The sequence below is a fragment of the Leptopilina heterotoma genome, unplaced genomic scaffold, assembly GCF_015476425.1.
Source record: "Leptopilina heterotoma isolate Lh14 unplaced genomic scaffold, ASM1547642v1 Lhet_114, whole genome shotgun sequence".
NCBI lineage: Eukaryota > Metazoa > Arthropoda > Insecta > Hymenoptera > Figitidae > Leptopilina > Leptopilina heterotoma.
In genome coordinates, this window is record NW_025110833.1 from 4,886,517 (window position 1) to 4,907,556 (window position 21,040).

The 21,040-nt window shown below is 22.6% G+C and overlaps 1 protein-coding gene across 2 annotated transcripts in view; it reads left to right on the forward strand.

The window, feature by feature from the left end:
* LOC122508547 (scavenger receptor class B member 1-like) overlaps positions 1-21,040 on the forward strand; it is an 83,632-nt gene that overhangs the window by 50,588 nt on the left and 12,004 nt on the right. For both annotated transcript variants that reach the window (XM_043621982.1, XM_043621973.1), the window contains 4 exons: positions 2,266-2,521; positions 3,221-3,362; positions 18,499-18,696; positions 19,958-20,182. In XM_043621982.1, the coding sequence (XP_043477917.1) occupies positions 2,266-2,521; positions 3,221-3,362; positions 18,499-18,696; positions 19,958-20,182 (821 nt within the window). The remainder of the gene's footprint in view (positions 1-2,265; positions 2,522-3,220; positions 3,363-18,498; positions 18,697-19,957; positions 20,183-21,040) is intronic.

A 21,040-nucleotide genomic window follows, 5' to 3' on the forward strand; every position in this document is an offset into this window, starting at 1 on the left:
GGTCTTGGATCAACTTTTAGGAGCAAAACAAAGTCGTTTTAATCATTTTAAAATACGAGAAAAGGCAAAAAAAAGTTCATCACCCAGAAAAAAGATTTTTTTCTAATTATAATTCAATTTTCAAATTTTTTAAATCTTCTTTTTCTTTGACTTTTATTTATTTGAAAATAATTATTCCTTTGATATAAAAAAAATAAGAAAATAATACAAATAATAAATAAAAATTTTTTATTTCAAAATAAATTTCCCTGAGTGTTTATTTTATTTTTACCAAATTTAATTAGTAATTATTATACTGAAGAAAGTAACTTTTACTATTTGCTAAGTGAAATTTATAGTGCCTGAAATTTCTATGATCATTACTTGAACTACATTACAAATAATAAAATGCTAATAATAAAATAAATAATAACTAATAAAATTAACTATAATAATCTTCGTATTCTATTATATTTGGCAATTAAAAATTTTAATTGAAAATGAAATTGAAATTTTTTAAATTTTCAGAATATTATTTTTCCATAGGAATTAAGAATTTCAAAAATTTCAAATTCAAATCTTTTTAAATTCAATAACTTATAAGAATGTTTTATAATAATTAAAGTTGACCGAGTGATAAAATCATTGTTTTATATTATAAGAATATTATATTACAGTAACTTTTTCAAAATTATTTTCATCATTTCAAATCAATTATTATTTTTTACAATTTTTAATTATTTTTTATGAAAATAATTGAATTCCTTAAGAAAAATTTTATTATTTATAAAAATAATTGAATAATTGCGGAGAAATTTATAAAAAATTTGTAAATAATTGAATTCCTGAGAAATTTTTTTATGAAAATAATTAAATGTTTGCGTACTATTTTTGGGAATTTGAAATTGATTTGAAAATAATTGAACTTTGGGGAAGAATTTTGTTATTTATAAAGATAATTGGGATTTTGACGAGAATTTTTTTTAAATTTGAAAGATAAATGAATTTTATGAGAAGAATTTTATAACCCTTGAAAATAATTGAATTTCTGCAATTATTTGCAATTTTTCCAAAATTGGATTTTTTTCATGTTTTGAACAAAAATTTGAATTACAAATTTTTAAATTCTGTTATTTTTAAAACTCCTAATTTTACCATAAAAAGTTAGCCGCGTGCTGTAACGCGCGAATTGTTGCTAGTAATATAATAATGAAGTTACCAAAATAAATAATAAATAACAAAAAAAATTACCAAAATAATAAATATACAGAAATTTCAAACAATTTAGATTTTACTTCATAAGTATAGTAAAACTTATTAAATATTTTTTTCCATAATGAAAATAACCAAAAAAATTTTAAATTAGATTTAATTTTAATACACACAGAGAGAATACATATTAAATTTTGTAAACGTATTTTGCAAATCGGGGAAAAAATGCGACTAGTTTAGTACTTTTTTCATCAAAATTTAGCTTTGTCGCACTTTTTCCCCAATTTGTAAAATACTTTTACAAAATTTAATATAATATTCTCTCTCCGTGTAGTTTTTAAAAATTAGATTCAAGTCCTAATTTGACAGTGTTCTAAAGTCAAACTATTAATAATTAATCTCAAGAGAACAAAACGGAAAGAGAGTCAAAAAATTTCTCAATAAAACCATAAATTAATGAATCTAAAGAATAATTTCCTGTAATTTATTTAATGAATGGTGCAAGCACGCCTAAAGGTTATATTCGACTGTTAATAATTAATGGTGTCGAAGGATGACAAGTTGCTCACATAGAAAGTCCTAGTTTTATATTACCATTGAAGGTAAATTATTAACCAAACTAAAGTACAGTAACTTGGATTATATATATATATATATATATATATATATATATATATATATATCCGCAATATGATTAACGATACCTGACGGCAACGATTGTAAATGATAAGAGGCGCAAAACGTTTTGAAAGCAGTGTAATGTCCTAGAAATATAAATAAATATATGTCTACATATATATAGATATATATACTGAAGAAGAATCTCTATGACCGTTATAATGCCCGCATTAACCGCAATGGTATCATATGGCAAAAGCAATTTCTAAAATTATTTCTCTCACATATTTTTCAACCCCATCATCAGCATCACGCACATAAAGTGTGCACCCGCAATCGAGAGAGAGAATATTCAAAGAAAGATAAAGTATACATTTACAATGTATATTCCTGTAAACAGATACGTTAAACTAAGATTTTTAAATAAAAAAAAAAAAATATATTTTTCAATTACAGGTATTCTCATTTTGATGACCCTTGGTCTCCTTGGTCTTGCATCCGGATGTTTTTTACTTATCGTTAATCCATACGAGGCAATTTTCAAATACAAAGTCACCTTCGGCGAGGGGGGAGAAATATTTGAACTCTGGCGATCACCACCTGTTGATCTCTATCTCAAAGTTTATCTCTTTAACTTCACCAATCATAGGGAGTTTATGTCTGGCGAGGATAAGAAGATGAAACTCCAGGAAGTTGGTCCATACGTTTACAAGTAAATTTTTTTCTCCACTTTCTGTTTTTATTTCATTTATTAATTTTTTTATTTATACATTTTAGTTATTATTTTATTTATAATATTATATTAATTCTTCTATTAATTCTTATATTAATTCTTATATTAATTCTTATATTAATTCTTATTTATGAATTATTATTTATTACTTGATAGTTGATACATTAATTAATCTATTTTTATTTTCCTTATTATTAAACTACTCGGACGTTAAAGATTTAATTGCTATTATTATTTTTTTATTTTTTCATGATGGAAATTTTCAAAATTTCCGAAGTAAATTTTACAATTCCCAAGTAAATTTTGCAATTTTTCGTTGTATATTTTTCATATTAAAATTACCAAAATTTACTTTCACTCACACTATATAAGATTTACTCCGGAAGTAAAGTAAAATTTTCCCCAAAAATAGAGACAGGAAATTTTAGTATTAAAATTTACTTAGTATAAAATAGTATATAAATTTAAGTAGTATAAAAATTACCAAACTTTATTATTTGCAGCCACAATAAAATCTACTTCGGAAGTATAGTAAAATTCCCCATAAAAATGATCAGAATTTCATAAACTCTATAATTTTTGCTTTAAAAATTGTAAAAAATTGTAAAAATTTATTTATTCCCCTTTTTCTCTTGTACTCAAATGTGAAATATTTTCATGAATGTATTTCGTTTTCAGAGAACTTTTGGAGCATGGAAACGTGACTTTTAATGACAATGGTACCCTGTCCGCTATTCCTCTTTCGCCGTTAGTTTTCGTACCAGAACTGAGCGGAGGAACAGAAGATGATCTACTGATCCTGCCGAACATTGCCTTATTGGTGAGTGTTTTCATTTCAGCTTCCAATCCTTTTCGGGAATCTCGTGTTCCCATAAATCGTTATCTGATGTAAAAAACAATTTTTTTTCTTCCTTTCTCGCCTCTTTTTCTCTTTCCTTTTTTCCATCCTTATTTTCTCATCTTTCTTCTTTCTCCTTTACTACTTCTTTTTCTTTCTCCTTAACTACTACTTCTTCTTCTTGTTCTTTCTTCTTATTCTTCTCATGTTTAAAAAATTTAAATTCCACAAAACGTTTTTTATTCTATTTTATATTTTAAATTTAAACATACATATAATTAAATGAATTTAATTATTTATTTATTCAATAGAACGAATCAATGACTGATTCAAATAAATAAATCCTAAAATATTTTCTGTTCTCAAAAGATTTCGAAAATGAAGAATATTTATAATATAATTATAATATATTATATTATAATAAAAATAAATATATTATTAATATTGCAATACAAAAATGAGAATACCTATAAAATTGAAAATGCGCAGCTAAAAATATTTTTTTTCTATAAATTGCAATCAATGAAAAAATAAACTTGTCGCAGAGATCTGATTTCTTCTCTTTTTTTATAAGAGCGCAATTATTGTTTACTATATCGAAAACAGCATGATAGCTTTATTCTGTAACGTGACATTTTTTTCTAACTCAATGTTCCTTTCGCCTTACAAAGTTTACTTTATCCTATTTGACGACACGTTTTACTTAATAAGAAAATGTTACTTGATGAAACAACTCTTTTTACTTAAAACGTTCATTATGCGTCTGACGCAACAACTTTTTCTCCTTGAAAAAGAAAATTTTACCTTAACTCCTCAATGTCTATTTCTTCTAAAATTTGTTTTTTTCTCTTATAGAAAAAAAATTAATCTTTTCTTTAAATTTTATTAAAAAAGAACATTTTTTCTAACTTCTCCTTTCTCAATGTTTATTTTTTCTACAATTTGTTTTTTCTTTTAGAACAGAATTGTTCTATTCCTAAATTTCACTTAGATAAAAAATGACTCTTCTTTAAATTTTTTTTTATAAACAATATTTCTTTTTCTAAAATTTTTTCTCTAGAAAATATTATTGATTAAATTTTAAAAATTTGTTTAGAACAAAAATTTTTTTTCTAAGTTTTTCCAAGAAGCAAAAGTTATTTAATTTTCTAAATTTTATATAGAACAAAAAAATTTGTTTCTAATTTCTTGCTAGAAAAAATAAGTATCTACTTATTTTAATACAAAAGATTAATTAATTTTTTACCTTTTTTCTTTTAATAATTCTTATACTACATTGAAAAAAAAATGTATTTGATTCAAATAAGAAATAATCGATTAATTGACTATTATCAATTAAATATTTACTTGAGTCAAATGATATTTATTGGAGTCAATAAAATGTCATTTAAACCAATAATTTCAGTATTTGAAGCAAATACCATTTAATTGACTCCAATAAATATTATTTGATTCAATTAAATATTTAATTAATAATAGTAAAGTAATCGGTTATTTGAATCAAATAAATTTTTTTCAGAGTAAATTTTTATAGAAAAAAATAATTTTGTTTCTAAATATTTAAAGGCAAAAAAAAATCATATTCCAAGTTTTGTTCTACAAAAAATAACTATTTTCCTAAACTATTCTTCTTTTAGGAAAAAATAATTTTTTTCAAAGAAGCCATAGAAAAATGTTTCAACTCAAAATACTTTCCTCCCTAATTTAATGTATTACCTACAAAAAAATCAAATTTTCATATTTCAGTAACTTCCTTTCTGTTAATTTTTCATCTCCATGAAATTATTTCATTTATTATTTTTTTTTTTTTGCAGTTAAAAATTATTTTTATTCTTTATAAGAGAAAGAAAACAAATTCTGGAAAAATTCGTATAAATTTATTTACACCAAAAATTTATAGACCTCCTCAATATGCAAATAGAACTTTAAAAACCAACGAAACATATCAAAGCAAAGAAAAAATACATCTAAAATGAAATTTTTAAATCAGTGAAATTTTAAGGTATCATAATGTTACATTAAAACCGGTTAAAATTAATGGCAATATATGATCGTAAATCCAAGCAACGATATTGCATTTTGCCCTTTTCGTTTCACCTAAATATCTATTTGACACATGTTTCTCTTTCTCTTTCTCTCTCTCCCTCTTTCTTTTTAAACGATGAGAGGAAAAATATTGCGAACCAGGAAAAAGTTTTAAAACAGTCTCATTTCAATCTGACAACATACTTATAGGCGTTGATTACCGCAATTTACGCTTTTTACACTATAGAACTCAGTGCAACTTGTACTTATGCGGTGTGCACTTGCGAAATCTATGCTGAATAATGATGCAACTAATGCACCAAATTCCTTTTCACTGGGTGTACTACAGCCCCACACACACACACAAACATTCATTAAATTTTAACTTGTTTTTTGATATCAAAAACACAAGCTTAAAAATGTCATGAAACATTATTAATACTCTCCAAACGGATTATTTCACTCGTATATTATTGCAAAATCTAATATTTATCACCTTTATCCTTTTCTCCTTTCTTTCCCCCCCGCGCCTGTAATTAAAAAATAACGCTCCTATACAGAAAATGACAAGAAACACGCACTTTAAGGAAATGATTATATCGTATAAAAACATTTTTTTTTCCTCTCTTTCTTTTCTCTGATCAATTTAAAGGGGCACGATCCGCATAATTATTTTTTCTCCACAGAAATTAATGAAATTGTAGGCTTTTTATCATGGAACTTTACTTATATTACTTCATGTATGAAACTTTGACAATATAATTGTATTATGCATGGTATACCATAGAATATAAACATATATGATTATAAATTGTACCCTCTATATACAACATATATTATACACAAATATAATTGACAATATTATGAAAAATAAAATTAAATGCAATTGTATGTGGAGAAAAATTTCTAATGTGTCAATTATTTATTGGTCAATAAAATAATTAACATGGAGAGAAATTATTTTCAACCTTTTTGTAAATTTTTCCATTTTTTTAAACGTTTAGAGAGAAATATTTTTCTCATTTTTATTTTCATTTAACTCTAAATGAATGATTAGTTTTATAGAAATAGTGGTTTATAAAAGAAGAAATTCTTGGGGAGTCAATTCAGCTGACATTCAGAAAAGAAGACCTTAATTCGTCTTATAAGCGGAATGGGAGTTTTTCATTTATGTAATGCAATTTCCAGTAATACAAGCTCCTGGCCTTGACAAGGTTATTTTACGAAAGTGAATGGCCTTTTAAATACATTGCTCTTCTTGATTTTTTTTTCTTCTTTTTTTATTGTTTATTATTGTATTTTTCCTTCTTTTCTTTGTTCTTCAATTTTTCCGTTTCTTTTTTCTTCGATGTTATTCCTTTTATTTTACTTTTTTTCTATTAAGAGCATTAGCTTTGCAGTTTATGTACCAGGTCTCGCCAAGGAAAAGTCAATTTACTATAAAATAAACTTGACAATTTATTTTATTTTATTATTTACTCTTTAAATGCATGCGCAATTCAATTGTTCATTAATTATTTATTTAAGTATTTCTTTGTTCTTTCTCTGTTTAAATATTTTTATGTAGTTCCTATTCCAGTGTTTATTAACATTAAATCAAAATATATCTGGTATAATATTTCTTTCTTTATTTATTTATATGTATTAATGAATGTAGTTTAAAAATAAAAACTGATATTTTGTCTGCAAATACAATTTAAACAAAGGTATTTAATTATTCTTATTTATTTATTCTATTTATTTATTAACTACATTTATTTATTTACTATATTTATTTATTTAGTGCAGTTAGTTTTTTAACCAATTTGTTTATTTAGTGCATTTATTTACTACATTTATTTATTTGCTATTATTATGTATTTATTTAGTGCAGTTATTTATTTACCGAATTTGTTTATTACAACATTTATAGTAGTAAATTTAATTATTTATATATAGATAATTTTAAATTAAATAAAATAAGTTTTTTTGCATTAATAAACATAATTATTTGACACTTATTTATCATTTAATGAACTAGTCTGGTCACTTTGTGATAGACATTGACCTTCACACACAAACCGTATCAGAGATTAATTGTGACGCAATTTATCAGCTTTTTTTTCTTATCATAACGCGCAAAATTGTCACGTAACATATAAACCGACGTTCTCCTAATTAAATTTCATATACGTTACACGTAATTTTACATATTTCCGGAATCTTTTAATATAAACAACCTACATATTTTTCTATTAGTTTATTTACGCATATATTAACACAATAATTTATCGTTACTCTATTAAAAAGAAATAACCTCTACCTCGCGAGCTTTATATTTTGCATATTAAAATTATTCAAAAAAAAAGAATTGTTTTCTAATTTTTATTTAATTCAATATAAAAATTCCCTTATTGTTTCAATCTTTCAATAATAAAACAAAAATTCCCGGTTCTTCAAAATCAAGAATTTCAAAATTCTTTTGAAAATTTTCAAAAAAAAAAAAATCAACTTTCGGAGAAAATTCTTGATTTTTCTACTTAAATTGCAAAAAAAAGTTGAAGGAGTGAGAAGAGAGTGAAAAGAGAGAAACATTCAAAGGGGCATCAATCTCTTAAAGATATGCAAGAATTTGATATTTTTGCGTAATACATTGTGCAATTATTTCTTCTTTTTTTTCATTTCGCAAGATGTCTAATTCAGAAGATTTCTAATTTTGACGAAGAAAATTATTATCAACTATCGAAATTATTATTATCAACTCTAAATATGACGTAACGATAAAAAAAATTTAATTGACGCATCACCAAAATAAAAGAATGAGAGATAAAACAAAAACAGTTAACAAAATCGTGTTAGTGGGACAAGTGTGATATGCAAATTTTATGTCACTATATAAATGCATATAAAATTAGCAAATCAAACTAAGCACAAAAATCCCCCAAAAAGAAGGAATCAACACAATTTTAAGTGCAATAAAATTTAAATTTTCTAAATGCAAAAATTCCGAATCATTTTTGCGAATCAGTTACAAAATTCCAAACTCTTATTTTTAGGACGAAAGCAGATCCAATATTATAATAAAATAGTAATTAATTATTATATTATTTATTAACAAATTAAAAAAATAATACGAAAATAAAAATGTCTAATAATAATTAATAATCCTAATATTATTTTGTAACAAATTAAGAAATCTTAATAACTACAATCTTAATAACTACAATAAAAAAAATTAACTAAAAATTTTTCCAGAAATTATTTTCCAATTATTTATTAAGATTACATAATATTCATTTGAACATCATCTACTTAAAAATTTTAAACGCCAACAAAAGAACATTATTTTCTGAATGTTAAGGTCCCTAATAAAGGACCTCAAAAATTTCAACTTCCCATTCCATATAGTCAAAGACGTCATCATAATCACGTACAAAATAAAAAAAAGTAATGAAAAAAAAATGATGATGCGTCATTCAGTTAACAACGCTGGGAATATTCCGTTTGGATCCGCTTTCGTCCTAAAAATAATACAAGAGAGTTTGTTGCCCACCAGTGAAAATATTTATAATACTTTTCATCAAAGTACAAAAATAAATTTTTTTTAAAAAATTTATTCCCCCTTTGAAAAAATTTCCCAAAAAATGCTCTATTTTTAGAAAACAAATATAAGTTTTCAAAAAAGAAGAATCATCACTGGAAAAAATTTTTAAGGGAAAAGCAAACAATTTTTTCTTTTCTTTGCAAAAAATCATTCAAAATAAATTTATTATTTTAAATTTACTCCTTTTTGAAACATTTCCCAAAAAAGTTTTGTTTTTAGAAAACGAATATAATTTTAAAAAAAAAAGAATCAACATTGAAAATTTTTTTACGGAAGACTAGAGAATAGTTTTATTGTTATTTTTTGCAAAAAATCGTCCAAAATAATTTTACTTTTAATTTATTTCTCCTTAAAAAATTTTCAAAAACTACTCTCTCTTAGAAACAAAATGTAGTTTTCAAAAAAAGAAAATCATTACTAGAAAATATTTTTAAGGGAAAAGTAGAGAATTTTTTCTTTTCTTTGCAAAAAATTTTCAACTTTTTCCCTTTAAAAAATGTGCCTAAAAATGCTCTCTATTTTCAGAAAACAAATATAATTTCCTAAAAAGGAATCAACACCGATAAATTTTTTTAAAGAAAAAATAGAATTTGTTTTCATTTCAAAATTTGTTTGCAAAAAATCATTCAAAAAAAATTTGTTTTCAATATTTTACCCTTTGGAAAATTTTCCAAAAATGCTCTATTATTAGAAAACAAATACAATTTTCAAGAAAAAAGAATCAAAGCTGAAAAATTTTTTTTTATTGAAAAGTAGCGAATTTTTTTTCAGTTTTTCCTTTTTTTTTGCAAAAAAAAGCATGATCGATAAATCATTGAAAATTGGAATGTCATCGCGATATAGGGGAAGAAGTAACGTTAATTTTTATATAGTTGTCAAGTTTTATTGTAATTGCAATCAACTTTACTCACAAATTTAAATTTTGCCTGAGGCTAAGAGTGAATATAAGGTGTGCAGATAATGTGCACTTTAGTGAACGTAAATAACTTAGTGAGGTTGATATTTACGTGAGGTCACTAAACCCTATTGAAATTTATAAAGCTAGACTGATAAAAAAAATCAACACGGATCTTTTGATGAATTTCATTCACACACGTGGGCGCTGATTCTTATCAGAATTGAAAAAGAAAAATTGACATACTACGAATCAAAAAAAAAAAAAAAAATTAAATACAACCTCAAAAAAATATTCCGTTACATTTTTAAATGAAATATTTAAAAAGAAAGGAGAAATAAATTTCCTATTTGAAAAAAACTCCTATTTGTAACAAAATATTCTATTTAAAAAAAAACATAATAAAAATATTTTAATAATTTTTTTCTAATATTTTTTCGATTATGTAATAAAAGAAATTCCGCGATATAGTTTGAGAAAAGTAAAAATTACTTTATATAAAAGTACAATTAACGGTACATAATGATAATTTTCGTTACACTTAATTCAACTTTTGAAAATGAAAAGATAATTCTAAGACAAAATTATTCACTGTAGCGATAATATAATTTCAGTGGTTCACGTTATGTTTAATTCAAGTTTGATTGGTTCCTACAAATTATTTAGCTGATATAGAACCAGCTTATGAAATTTCCTGAAAGTCTATATAAATGATTTTATTTTACTACAGTTATAGATTTGCGCACAATTTTACGTAAGAATTCATAATCGAATTCTATCCCTCTTTCTTTCTCTCACTACTCACTACTAAGTAATTTACGTGCACTCTAATTTTCAACTAAAGAAAAAAAAGTGAATTCCATTTTTTTCTCGAAAAACTAATTAAAGAAATATATATATATACACAAAACTACTCTTAAAAAAAATTTATTTGATTGATTCAAGTAAATATTTAATTGATAATAGTCAATTAATCGGTTATTTAAATCAAATAAATTTTTTTTCAGAGTAGCATTTAAAGACTTGTTTCTACAACTGTCAAAAATTAATACTATTTTTTAAAATCTCATTTCATTATAGATTTATTAAATTAGTACCTGATTGGAATTTTACCATTATAATCTTTTATTTATTCAAAAATTACGCTTAATTTTAATGATTCATATTAATTGTAAAAATTATGCAATATTTACGTTTAAAATGGAAAAAGACATAATCCAATGTAATTAATATTTATTTATTAATTTTATTACTATAAATGTATTTAAAAAACATTTCTTTTGAACAATTATCTTTATTTAAACTATAAAATAAATGTCAATTTTATTTTAATCTTGATTTTATTTCTTAATAGAAATTAAATATGAATAAACAATTATTCATTCAAATAATAAACATTATAATTAAATAACTAGAATATTTTAATGAAATAACATTAAAAATGCACTTAAAGAATAAATAAATCCGATCAATTTAAATAAATAAATAAAAAACTACAATAAACTCTCTAAATTAAAATTAGTAAAAATTGTTTACTAATTTGAATTAGAGACTGAATTTTTGCTTTTGAATTAGTAAATTTTACTAATAATAAATTGTAGAAATTACTATATATTAGTAAAATTTATTAATACAAAAGCAAAAAGTCAGTCACTAATTTATTTAAATTTTTAAGTTATTCAAAGTAAAATTTAAAATCCTGTCAATTATTACCTCACTTGTTACTAATTGTCTCATTTGACATTAATTAAAATATTAATAATAATCCTATTAATTAATAATAATAATGATAATAATTAAAAATTAATAATTATTAATTCATTAAATTATGAAAATATTAATTATTATTAATACCTAATCTATAATTATTTTTAATTTAATTACTAAATTATCAACCCAAGATATAATAAAGGCAATTTACAAAAGTAAACATGTAAATCTATAAAATAAACAGTAATTGCGTAATGAAGAAAACTGGTCGATTAAGTATTACAAGTTTTATAATATATAAAATAACAATAAAAAAAATATAATCAGAGTACATATATATATTTAAGATGTGTGCGTAAAACGAGGAAAATTAGCATCGTCACAAGTAATAGTTGTTCTTCAATATCTCGTCATTATGTATACATATAAGAAAGGTGTGAATCAATAACCAGGAAACGGTTAATTAAGGGACAATTTATTATCGATTATGACAGGATGCATATGGCAACCATATAAATAGTGCAATTTGAACGATGCAAGGAGATCAAGTACATACATATACATATATATACAAAATCAACGCACATTCTCAAGAAATTGCATTCCTGTTTGGTTTCATTGAAATTCATGTATGAAATTCCCTATCTAAAAACGCATTTGTCATTCTATTTTCATTCTAGAAAATTAATTCAATCAAACTTTTTTATTTTCCATCTATATTGTATATTTCACTTCTCTTTTTAAACTTTTATTTATTTTAATGTATTTAGAGATTTTATTTTTATTTATTTATTTATTCACAACAAAAGATCCGCGATCCATACACTGAATAAAAAATTTATTTGATTCAAATAAACGATTCTTACATGTCTATTATCAAATAAATATTTACTTGAATCAAATAACTTTCATGTGAATTAATTAAATGATAATTGCTTCTAATTCTGAAAATATTGATTCAAATTTAATTGACTTAAATAAAAATTATTTGATTCAAGTAAATATTTATTTAATAATAGACTAGTAATCGATTATTTGAATCAAATATTATTTTTTTTCAATCCACCTATTATTATTTTATTAGGTTTTTAAATCCTATCAATTTTTTTTTTCGCCAACGAATAAAAGAACCTCAAAAAATACCAATTATTTTACGAACCATATAACTCTTTTTTCCCTTACGAGAAAAAAATCTGATACCAAGCATGCTAAAGCTCTTAAAAATAAATGCAAATTACTTCCCGAAAAACTGCGTCATTCGAATTTCTTTCTTTTTTATCTTTAACAAGAAGAATGTATCGCGAGATCGTAAAAGACGAAAACCAGTCCTTAAACTCGTTCAGCCCTTCGTAAAAATTGCCAGGATTACGTATATGTAAATAAATACCTACACTTCCAATTCTTTTGTATATAAAATTTTACTAATGAGGGAATTCCCCAAAGAAAGAAAAAATAATTTCAATTAAAATCGAAAATAAATTTTATAAAAGTTAAAATAATTTCAAATAAAATTAAGCATATTTTTTATATAAAAGAAGAAATTTCTTTTTTATTAAGAATTTATTATTATTAAAAAAATTATTTTTCTTCTTCATATTGAAAATAACTTTGAATTAAAAAATAGAAAATAATTTTCATTTCAAATTAATAATAACTTTCAATTCAAATTGAAAACAATTTACAATTAAAATCGAAAATAATTTTCAATTAAAATTAAAAATAATTTTCCATTAACAATCAAACGTGATTTTTAATTAAAAATAATTCACAATTAAAATCGAGAATAGTTTTCAATTAATATTTAAGGCAATTTTGAATTAAAATAAAAAATAATTTTCGATTAAAATTGTTACCTCTATTGAATAAACATTTTATTTATTCGTTTAATCAAATGAACGAATAAATAAAATGTTTACTCATTCAAATTAAGAAAACGAAATAAAAACTTTTAAAACGTCATAACCCCTAGTAGAAATTTGTCGTGGCATGACTAGATTTATTCAAGTTACTGTACAGTTTTAGTCATGGAAGTTTAATCTAGCTTAACTGGCGAATTACTAGACAGCTACTGCATAACACTGTTAAAGAAAATATAAAGTTGAACTTGATTATTACTGCATAGAAGTCCTGTACAGTTATTTTCATGGCACTGTCGAGGCGTTCCGAGAAATGATGTTCCAAAGTTTGTCGTGGCGTTAGCGCTACCGCCAGTTTCAGTAACTAAACAGTTGTGTATTGACATTTTCGAAATATTTTCTATAAAATAAATCTTTTGGTTTTACAGTTTATAGTTTTTATAATTTTAATTTTGTTCTTTTATTTTACTGTTGACAACTAAATAACAAATTTTTTAAATTATTTAATATTAAAATTTTGATTTAATAATAAAAATTTCTTTTCAATCAAAATTTATTTTTAATGAAAATTCCTTTAGAAAAAAAAAATTTTTTTAAAATTCGCTTCAATTAATTGAGTTAATTAAAATAACTAATTTTTTAAATTCAGAAGACAATTTCTTTTCAAGATTATATACTCTTATTATATGTATAAATATTAATTTAACAAACCTGTTACATACAAAAAGTTAGAATTGGTCCAATAAAGTGAGGTTATGTTTTACATTGATGAATTGACGTTGACATATGTATAGCTCTCCGATCTGAATAACAGAACTGTCTATAATTAATGACAGTAGACAGTAACAATTTATTACTAATTCCTTACGGAAAAAATAGACATAATTCTAGTTACACCCGCGAATTATTTCTTTCAGTGTATACTCTGATGTATTTATGGAAAATGTCTACACAACACTGTTCAGTTGCTGGACTGACGGTAGCGCTAACGCCACGACAAACTTTGAAACATAATTTCACGGAACGCCTAGACAGTACCATGAGAATAACTGGACAGACAGAACTTCTATACAGTAATAATCAATAAGTTCAACTTTAGAGTGTTATGCAGTAGCTGTCCAGTAATTCGCCAGTTGAGCTAGAAAAGATGAAAAAGGGAACTGCTTTACCTGCCGGTAGAGTATGGTTCTTATTTTTCCGGAATCGTCCATCGACTAGAACGGCCGTGATGCGTAAAGCGTGCGTTTAGGTATTTCGTCCCAGTGTGACCCGAGTTCGCTCCCCGAAACCGCTAGATATTTTTCGTTTGAACTGAATTAATTCTTCATATTAGGGTTTACTTATAAGTTTGTAGTGTGATAAAATAATAATATTTATTTCAGTGTTGTGCTTAATTAAAGGAAAAAGTGAATGTTGTTTAATGTAAAAAAATGACATGTGTTCAAGAATCAGTAATTTTTATATTTTTTTTTAATTATGTAGTTATTTAAAAATAATTTTACAGATAATTTATTATAAATCATTTATTATACGGAACAATAGATACACCAACAGTAAAAATATAGTTTCGTAAAATTTTAATTTATTTAATTTGTTGACAAAAAAATTTAACGTTATATTTTCAAATTTGTACGTGTTTAATACGTAACGTCAATATAAAGAAAGTTTTGACATTTCCAAGTGAATTATTTTGTATAGTTTTTCTACAGGACTGATGATCAGAAACTGTAAAATTTGACTGGACAATAACTTGAAGAAATTAGCGTGACATCACTTTATAGTTTTTAGCCAGTTTAACTGTAAAGTGCCTCGAAATTTTCCAGTGGAACTGTCCAGTGCCCTTAAAGATACTATGACAAATTTCTACTAGGGACATTGTTAAAAAAAACAGTTCAAAGAAAAAATTCAATTACTGAAAATTAAGAATTAATTAATTATAAGGAAGCAGTTTAGAGCACTAATATATATATATAAAATGCGTAAGTGAGCAGTTCAATGAGAATTTTCTACTTTACACTATTACAATAAGCGCTAATTATACATGTTAATCAAACAATTAACAATGTCATTGTATCACACGTTTAATCCTTTTTATTCTAATCAAACAATTTGCAAGCACGTGAAAATTTCCTGCTCCTAATAAGAAAAAAATATAAATAAATTAATAAATTATGATTATTATTATTTAAGAAGAAAAAAATCCCCGGATATTTAAGTGACGTTGTACTATTCAACATAGTGACGCTCCTTCTTTTTTTTTACTTATATTGTTTCGAGAAAAAAAAATATATTTCCGCGAGCCGTTTGAATTACTTTTGCGTAAGTGGATTAAAGAATTTTGTATATATTGAGAAAAATAGTTAATTTCCTGCATATACAAACGTTAGTCACAGGTCACCTGGGTGTCAATGACTAGGATGCAAGAATTCAATATAAGAAGAGAAAAACAACAAACTAAACGTCTTGAGACACTTTAACATCACGATAGAAGATTTTTAATGATGATATAATTAATTAATGGACGCGTCAATATTGACGCAACATGTATGTCAATTATAAAATCAAATAGACTAGAAAAGAGTCGAATACAAACGAATAGTATCAATTCGGCCAGAAATATTTCTATAAAATTTTTAATTATTTAAAATTTGTCATTAATTAATTAATTTGTCATTAATTATTAAATATTATTGCCTAATTATTATTAAATATACTTTTATAATAATTATGTCAAAGGGGAGATTTAAATTTAGTTCAAAAAACATTTAAAGCAAATTTACAAAAAAAAAATACTAAAAGTTAAATATTATTTAATAATTAAATCATTAATTAATTATTTTAATTACTATACTAATTACTATATAGTATTTATGGAATTAAAGTGGATAATGCTAATGATATTTTTCTAATCAACGAAATAATTAATTTCTAATCTGACAAGGTAATCAGCATCACTTTGACAATTGTTTAATTAGAAGAAATTACTATAATACTTTTATCGTAAACCTTCAGAATGAATGAAGAATAATTTTTCGTTACATTGACATTAAACTATAAACATAATAATAATAATTAGTATAAATTATCGTTTAACAATTAACTGTACATAATTCCTACTTATAAATCAAGACATTAATAAATGTTTAATCAAACAATTGTCAAAGTATAATAATGATTACCTTGTCAGATTTCAGAATTAATTATTACAGCGATGATTAATTTCTTTTTCCATCGTAATTTTTTCACTCTCTTCTTCAAACTAATTAATAAATCAACAAAACTTAAAAGTAAGATTTAATAAAAAAAATTCTCTCTCCTATTTTTCTCCTATTTCTCTCCTATACACTGACAACAAAATTTATTTTACTCAAAGAACGAATTTTTTTTAATAAAATAAATTTTATTCCAGTATATTTTGTACTATTTATATTTTACTAAAAAAATAATTCTCTAAATTATTTTCATAAATTTTTATTATAGTTGTAATTAAGTTTTTATTTAAAACAAATAAATACTCTAGTTGACTCTGAGACAAGTGTACGTTTATTTAACTCAAATAAAAACTTTATTTGCGGTTTAAATAAAATTTTTCTCTGGGTGTATAATTATTGTTCCAATTATTTATATTATTTTTATTATTATTTAATGGTGATTTATTTTATTTATAATTTATTTTATTTATAATTTATTTTATTTATCTCAATCATTTTACACCGAGGGAAAAGTTTTATTTAAACAAAATAAAATTTACATGAGTTAAATAAAAGTATATATTTGTCTCAGAGCCTACTAAATTTATTTCATAAATAGGCAAATAAATAATTATTTGAATCAAATAAATTTTTGTCATTGTATAATAATAACGTAATAGTTATAACATAATAAATTACAATTATCTAATTCAAGTTTAATTATTTAATTAATTAAAAAAATTAATATAATTCTAATAAATAATCTAATCAACTACTTTTTTTTATTGTATGTAAAGAACTATATAAATTTCATTAACGTCAATTTTTTTTGCACTCTGTGTGTGTTTGTGTTATTAATGGAGTATCAACAAAGAAGACATAAAATAAAATGCTGAGCGTTTGTGTAATGTGAAAAAAAATATTCTTGATCTTGACCTGGGTTGGCTTGATATTGTAAGAATGTTTCTTTTACAAATGCAATCGACTACGTAATAATATAACCAATTTGCTTCCTTACGCAATAAAGTACACGCACCTGACGTCTCAAGTACATAAAATTTAAACGAAATCATTTCTCATCGAACATGAAAAGTCGCCGGACTAATGCAAAAAGAACTTATCATTCATTATTAATTATGTATTTATATACATACATAATTACATATACACACAAGAATTTTGTATATTTCAATTTCTGTTGTCAAAAAAGAAAGTGAAATGTCATTTTATTAGCATAAATAATATTAATAAAAATGAATTAGTCCTCAGAATAATAAAAATAAAAATATAATAACAATATTACATAAAAATATACTAAGAATAATAATAAGAATAATATAAATATTTATAATAATATATTATAATAATAAAACATATTTCTTATTATTAGTTATATGTAGATAATTTTCATTACAATTATTATTGTTGCTATTATTATTATATTTTTTTATTAATATTATTTTTATTATTATTATTTTTATTTTATAATCATTACTAATATTATTTACTTATTTCATTAAATATTCCCACAACACAAGATTTTGCATTTGAAAAAAATTGTAAAATGCAAGACACTTGTTTAGCATAGAATGATTAATTAACACCGCGACTCAGAATAAATTTGTACTTTTTCGCTTTTGTCTCCAACTTCCATAACGATATTTTTTGATGATTTAAAATCCCCCCCGTAAATCATTCTGACGAATAAATCAAGAATATATCAAATTTGAATTTATGGAGAGCGTATATAAGAGAAAAATGTAAAATTTTCCTTTTATACATATATATATACAGTATACTATAAATATAATTTTCCTAATAGAAAAGCTAATTTAATATTTCTTTTTTTTTATTTCAGAGTATTGCAAATGTAGTAAGAGAAGAATATTTCAAGAGGCTGGGACTTAATTTATTGATAAGACAAACTAATTCTGAACCACTTGTGGAAATGACTGCTAAAGAATTTATGTTTGGTTACAAATCAACGCTAGTTACTCTTGGTTATCATGTAATGCCAAATTGGATCAAATTTGATAAACTTGGTCTCATTGATAGGGTAAGAAGATAAAATAAAAAAATTATTATTTACTTATAGTTTTTTATCGTCGCAATTTGCGAAAAAAAATTAATCAAAATTATATCTTTAGTAAACAATATTTTTTTTCTTAAAAAGAAAGAAAAAAAATTTTTAATTCTTCATATCTTTAAAATATTAATACAAAACAAAATAAACTTTATCTTTAATTTAGAAATAGAGAGAATAAAATTCTAATAATGAAAACAAATAATTTGTACTATAATATTTTATCTCTAATAGGAGAAAAACATTGTTCATTTTTTATTAGACACAAAATTAATTTTTATTTTTAATAAATTTCCAAAATATGTTAAATTAGAAAAAAAATTGTTAATAAAAAATTGTTTTTGTACTTAATAATTAAATATTTATCAAAAGCAAAATGTTTTAAATAAAAATTTGTATCTTTAACGTTAGAAGAATAAAAAAATTACATTTTTAATAAAAAATTGTATTCTATCTGCTAATTCAATATTTATCAAAAGCAAAAAAGCTTTAAATAAAAAATTGTATTTTTAACGTTAAAATAACAAAATTAAATTTTTAATAAAAAATAAATAAATCTTAAAAAATTATAAATATATAAAGAAACGAGTAAAAATGTAACAAAAGAAATTATTAAACTATTTAACATTTATCGAAAATAAAAAGTTTCCAGTAAGAAAATGAATGAATAAAAAAAATTTTATCTCCAATTGCATCTTTATAGATAAAAAAAACAATTTCTTCCTTAATAAGATAAAATTATAAGTCTGCAATTTAACAAAAAAATAAATAAACAAATTGTACGAGCATTAATCAAAGAAAATATAATTATTGTTTATAAACAAATTATTTTTTAAAAAACTTAACACTGCAAAAATCGGAAATTCCAAAATATAATGAATATTAAGAAAAATCATTGCTTTATATTTCAATGTTTAGTCTTTTTCATTTCTATTTCAAGAATTTCGCAAATATAATTATATTATATTTAACAAAATCAAAGATAATAAAAATTAAAAGAAATTATTTTAATTTGTTAATTAAATTAAAAATTTGTGTTAAAGATACAATTTTTTATTTAAAACTTTTTGGTCTTGAGGTAAATAATAAATTATTTTTTTCTAATTTTATTTGTTTTTGAAATTTTTATTAAAAATTTAATTTTGTTTTTCTATTAAAAAATGAAAAACAAAATTTTGTCACTTTGGAAATGATTTTTTAATTATAATAAATTAAATTTTAATTAAATTCACAGATGTATGACTTTACTGGCGATTTTGAAACTGTTTACACGGGAGAAACAGACGTGAGAAAAACTGGATTGATTGACACATACAATGGAGATGTAAATTTACCCCAATGGCAGGGAAAATGTGCCAACGTTAATGGAGCTAGTGATGGAACCAAATTTCCAAGTTACATCGAACCTAACGACACGCTATTATTTTTCCGAAAAAGTCTTTGCCGAAGTGCTAATATGGTGAGTTCAATATTTAATTTTTAATTTAATTTAATATTATGACATTTATTTATATTTAATTTGATAAAAAAAATTATTATAAATATTTGTTAAAAACTATTTACTAAATACCTGTTAAAAATTATTTATTAAATACTTGTTTATTTATTCTATTTTACTGTTTGTTGAAATGAATCCAATATAGTTCAAAGGTATTTATTATTAAATATTTGTTAACTAGTATTTATTAAATATTCGTTAAAAAGTATTCATTAAATATTTTGTAATCAAATTAATATAAATAAATTATAAGTAAAGAAATATGAATTATATATGTATAATATATAATTATGAATAAATATAATTTAAAAAAATTGTGTAAATGACAAATTGATCATTACAATACTATTATGCCCAGTTATCGTCAAATAAGCAATTTTTGAAAGACTAAATTTTAAAGATATAATTAATTATTAAATAATTAAATAATTAATTATTATTAATTCAAATAAATTATTTATTTAATTAAATAAATAAATTAATTAATTAATTAAAATTGATAATAACTAAAAATACAATAATCATTAAAATAAAAGTAATAATAATTAAAAACACTTCCTATTAAAATTTTTATTTTTACTCTTGTTAATATAAAACCATTAAAATGAAATTAAATTTATAATAAAATGAATATTACATTATATTAACATTAATATTTCGAAAAATAAATATTAGAAAATAAAATCATTATAAAATCTTTAAAAAAAATTTATATTGGTTAGAAAAAATTCTGCAACTGTGGCATTGTGACGATAACTTGGGGCATTTCTCTTTAATAAAATTTTTAAATTCATAATAATTCTATTTAATTTGATTTGT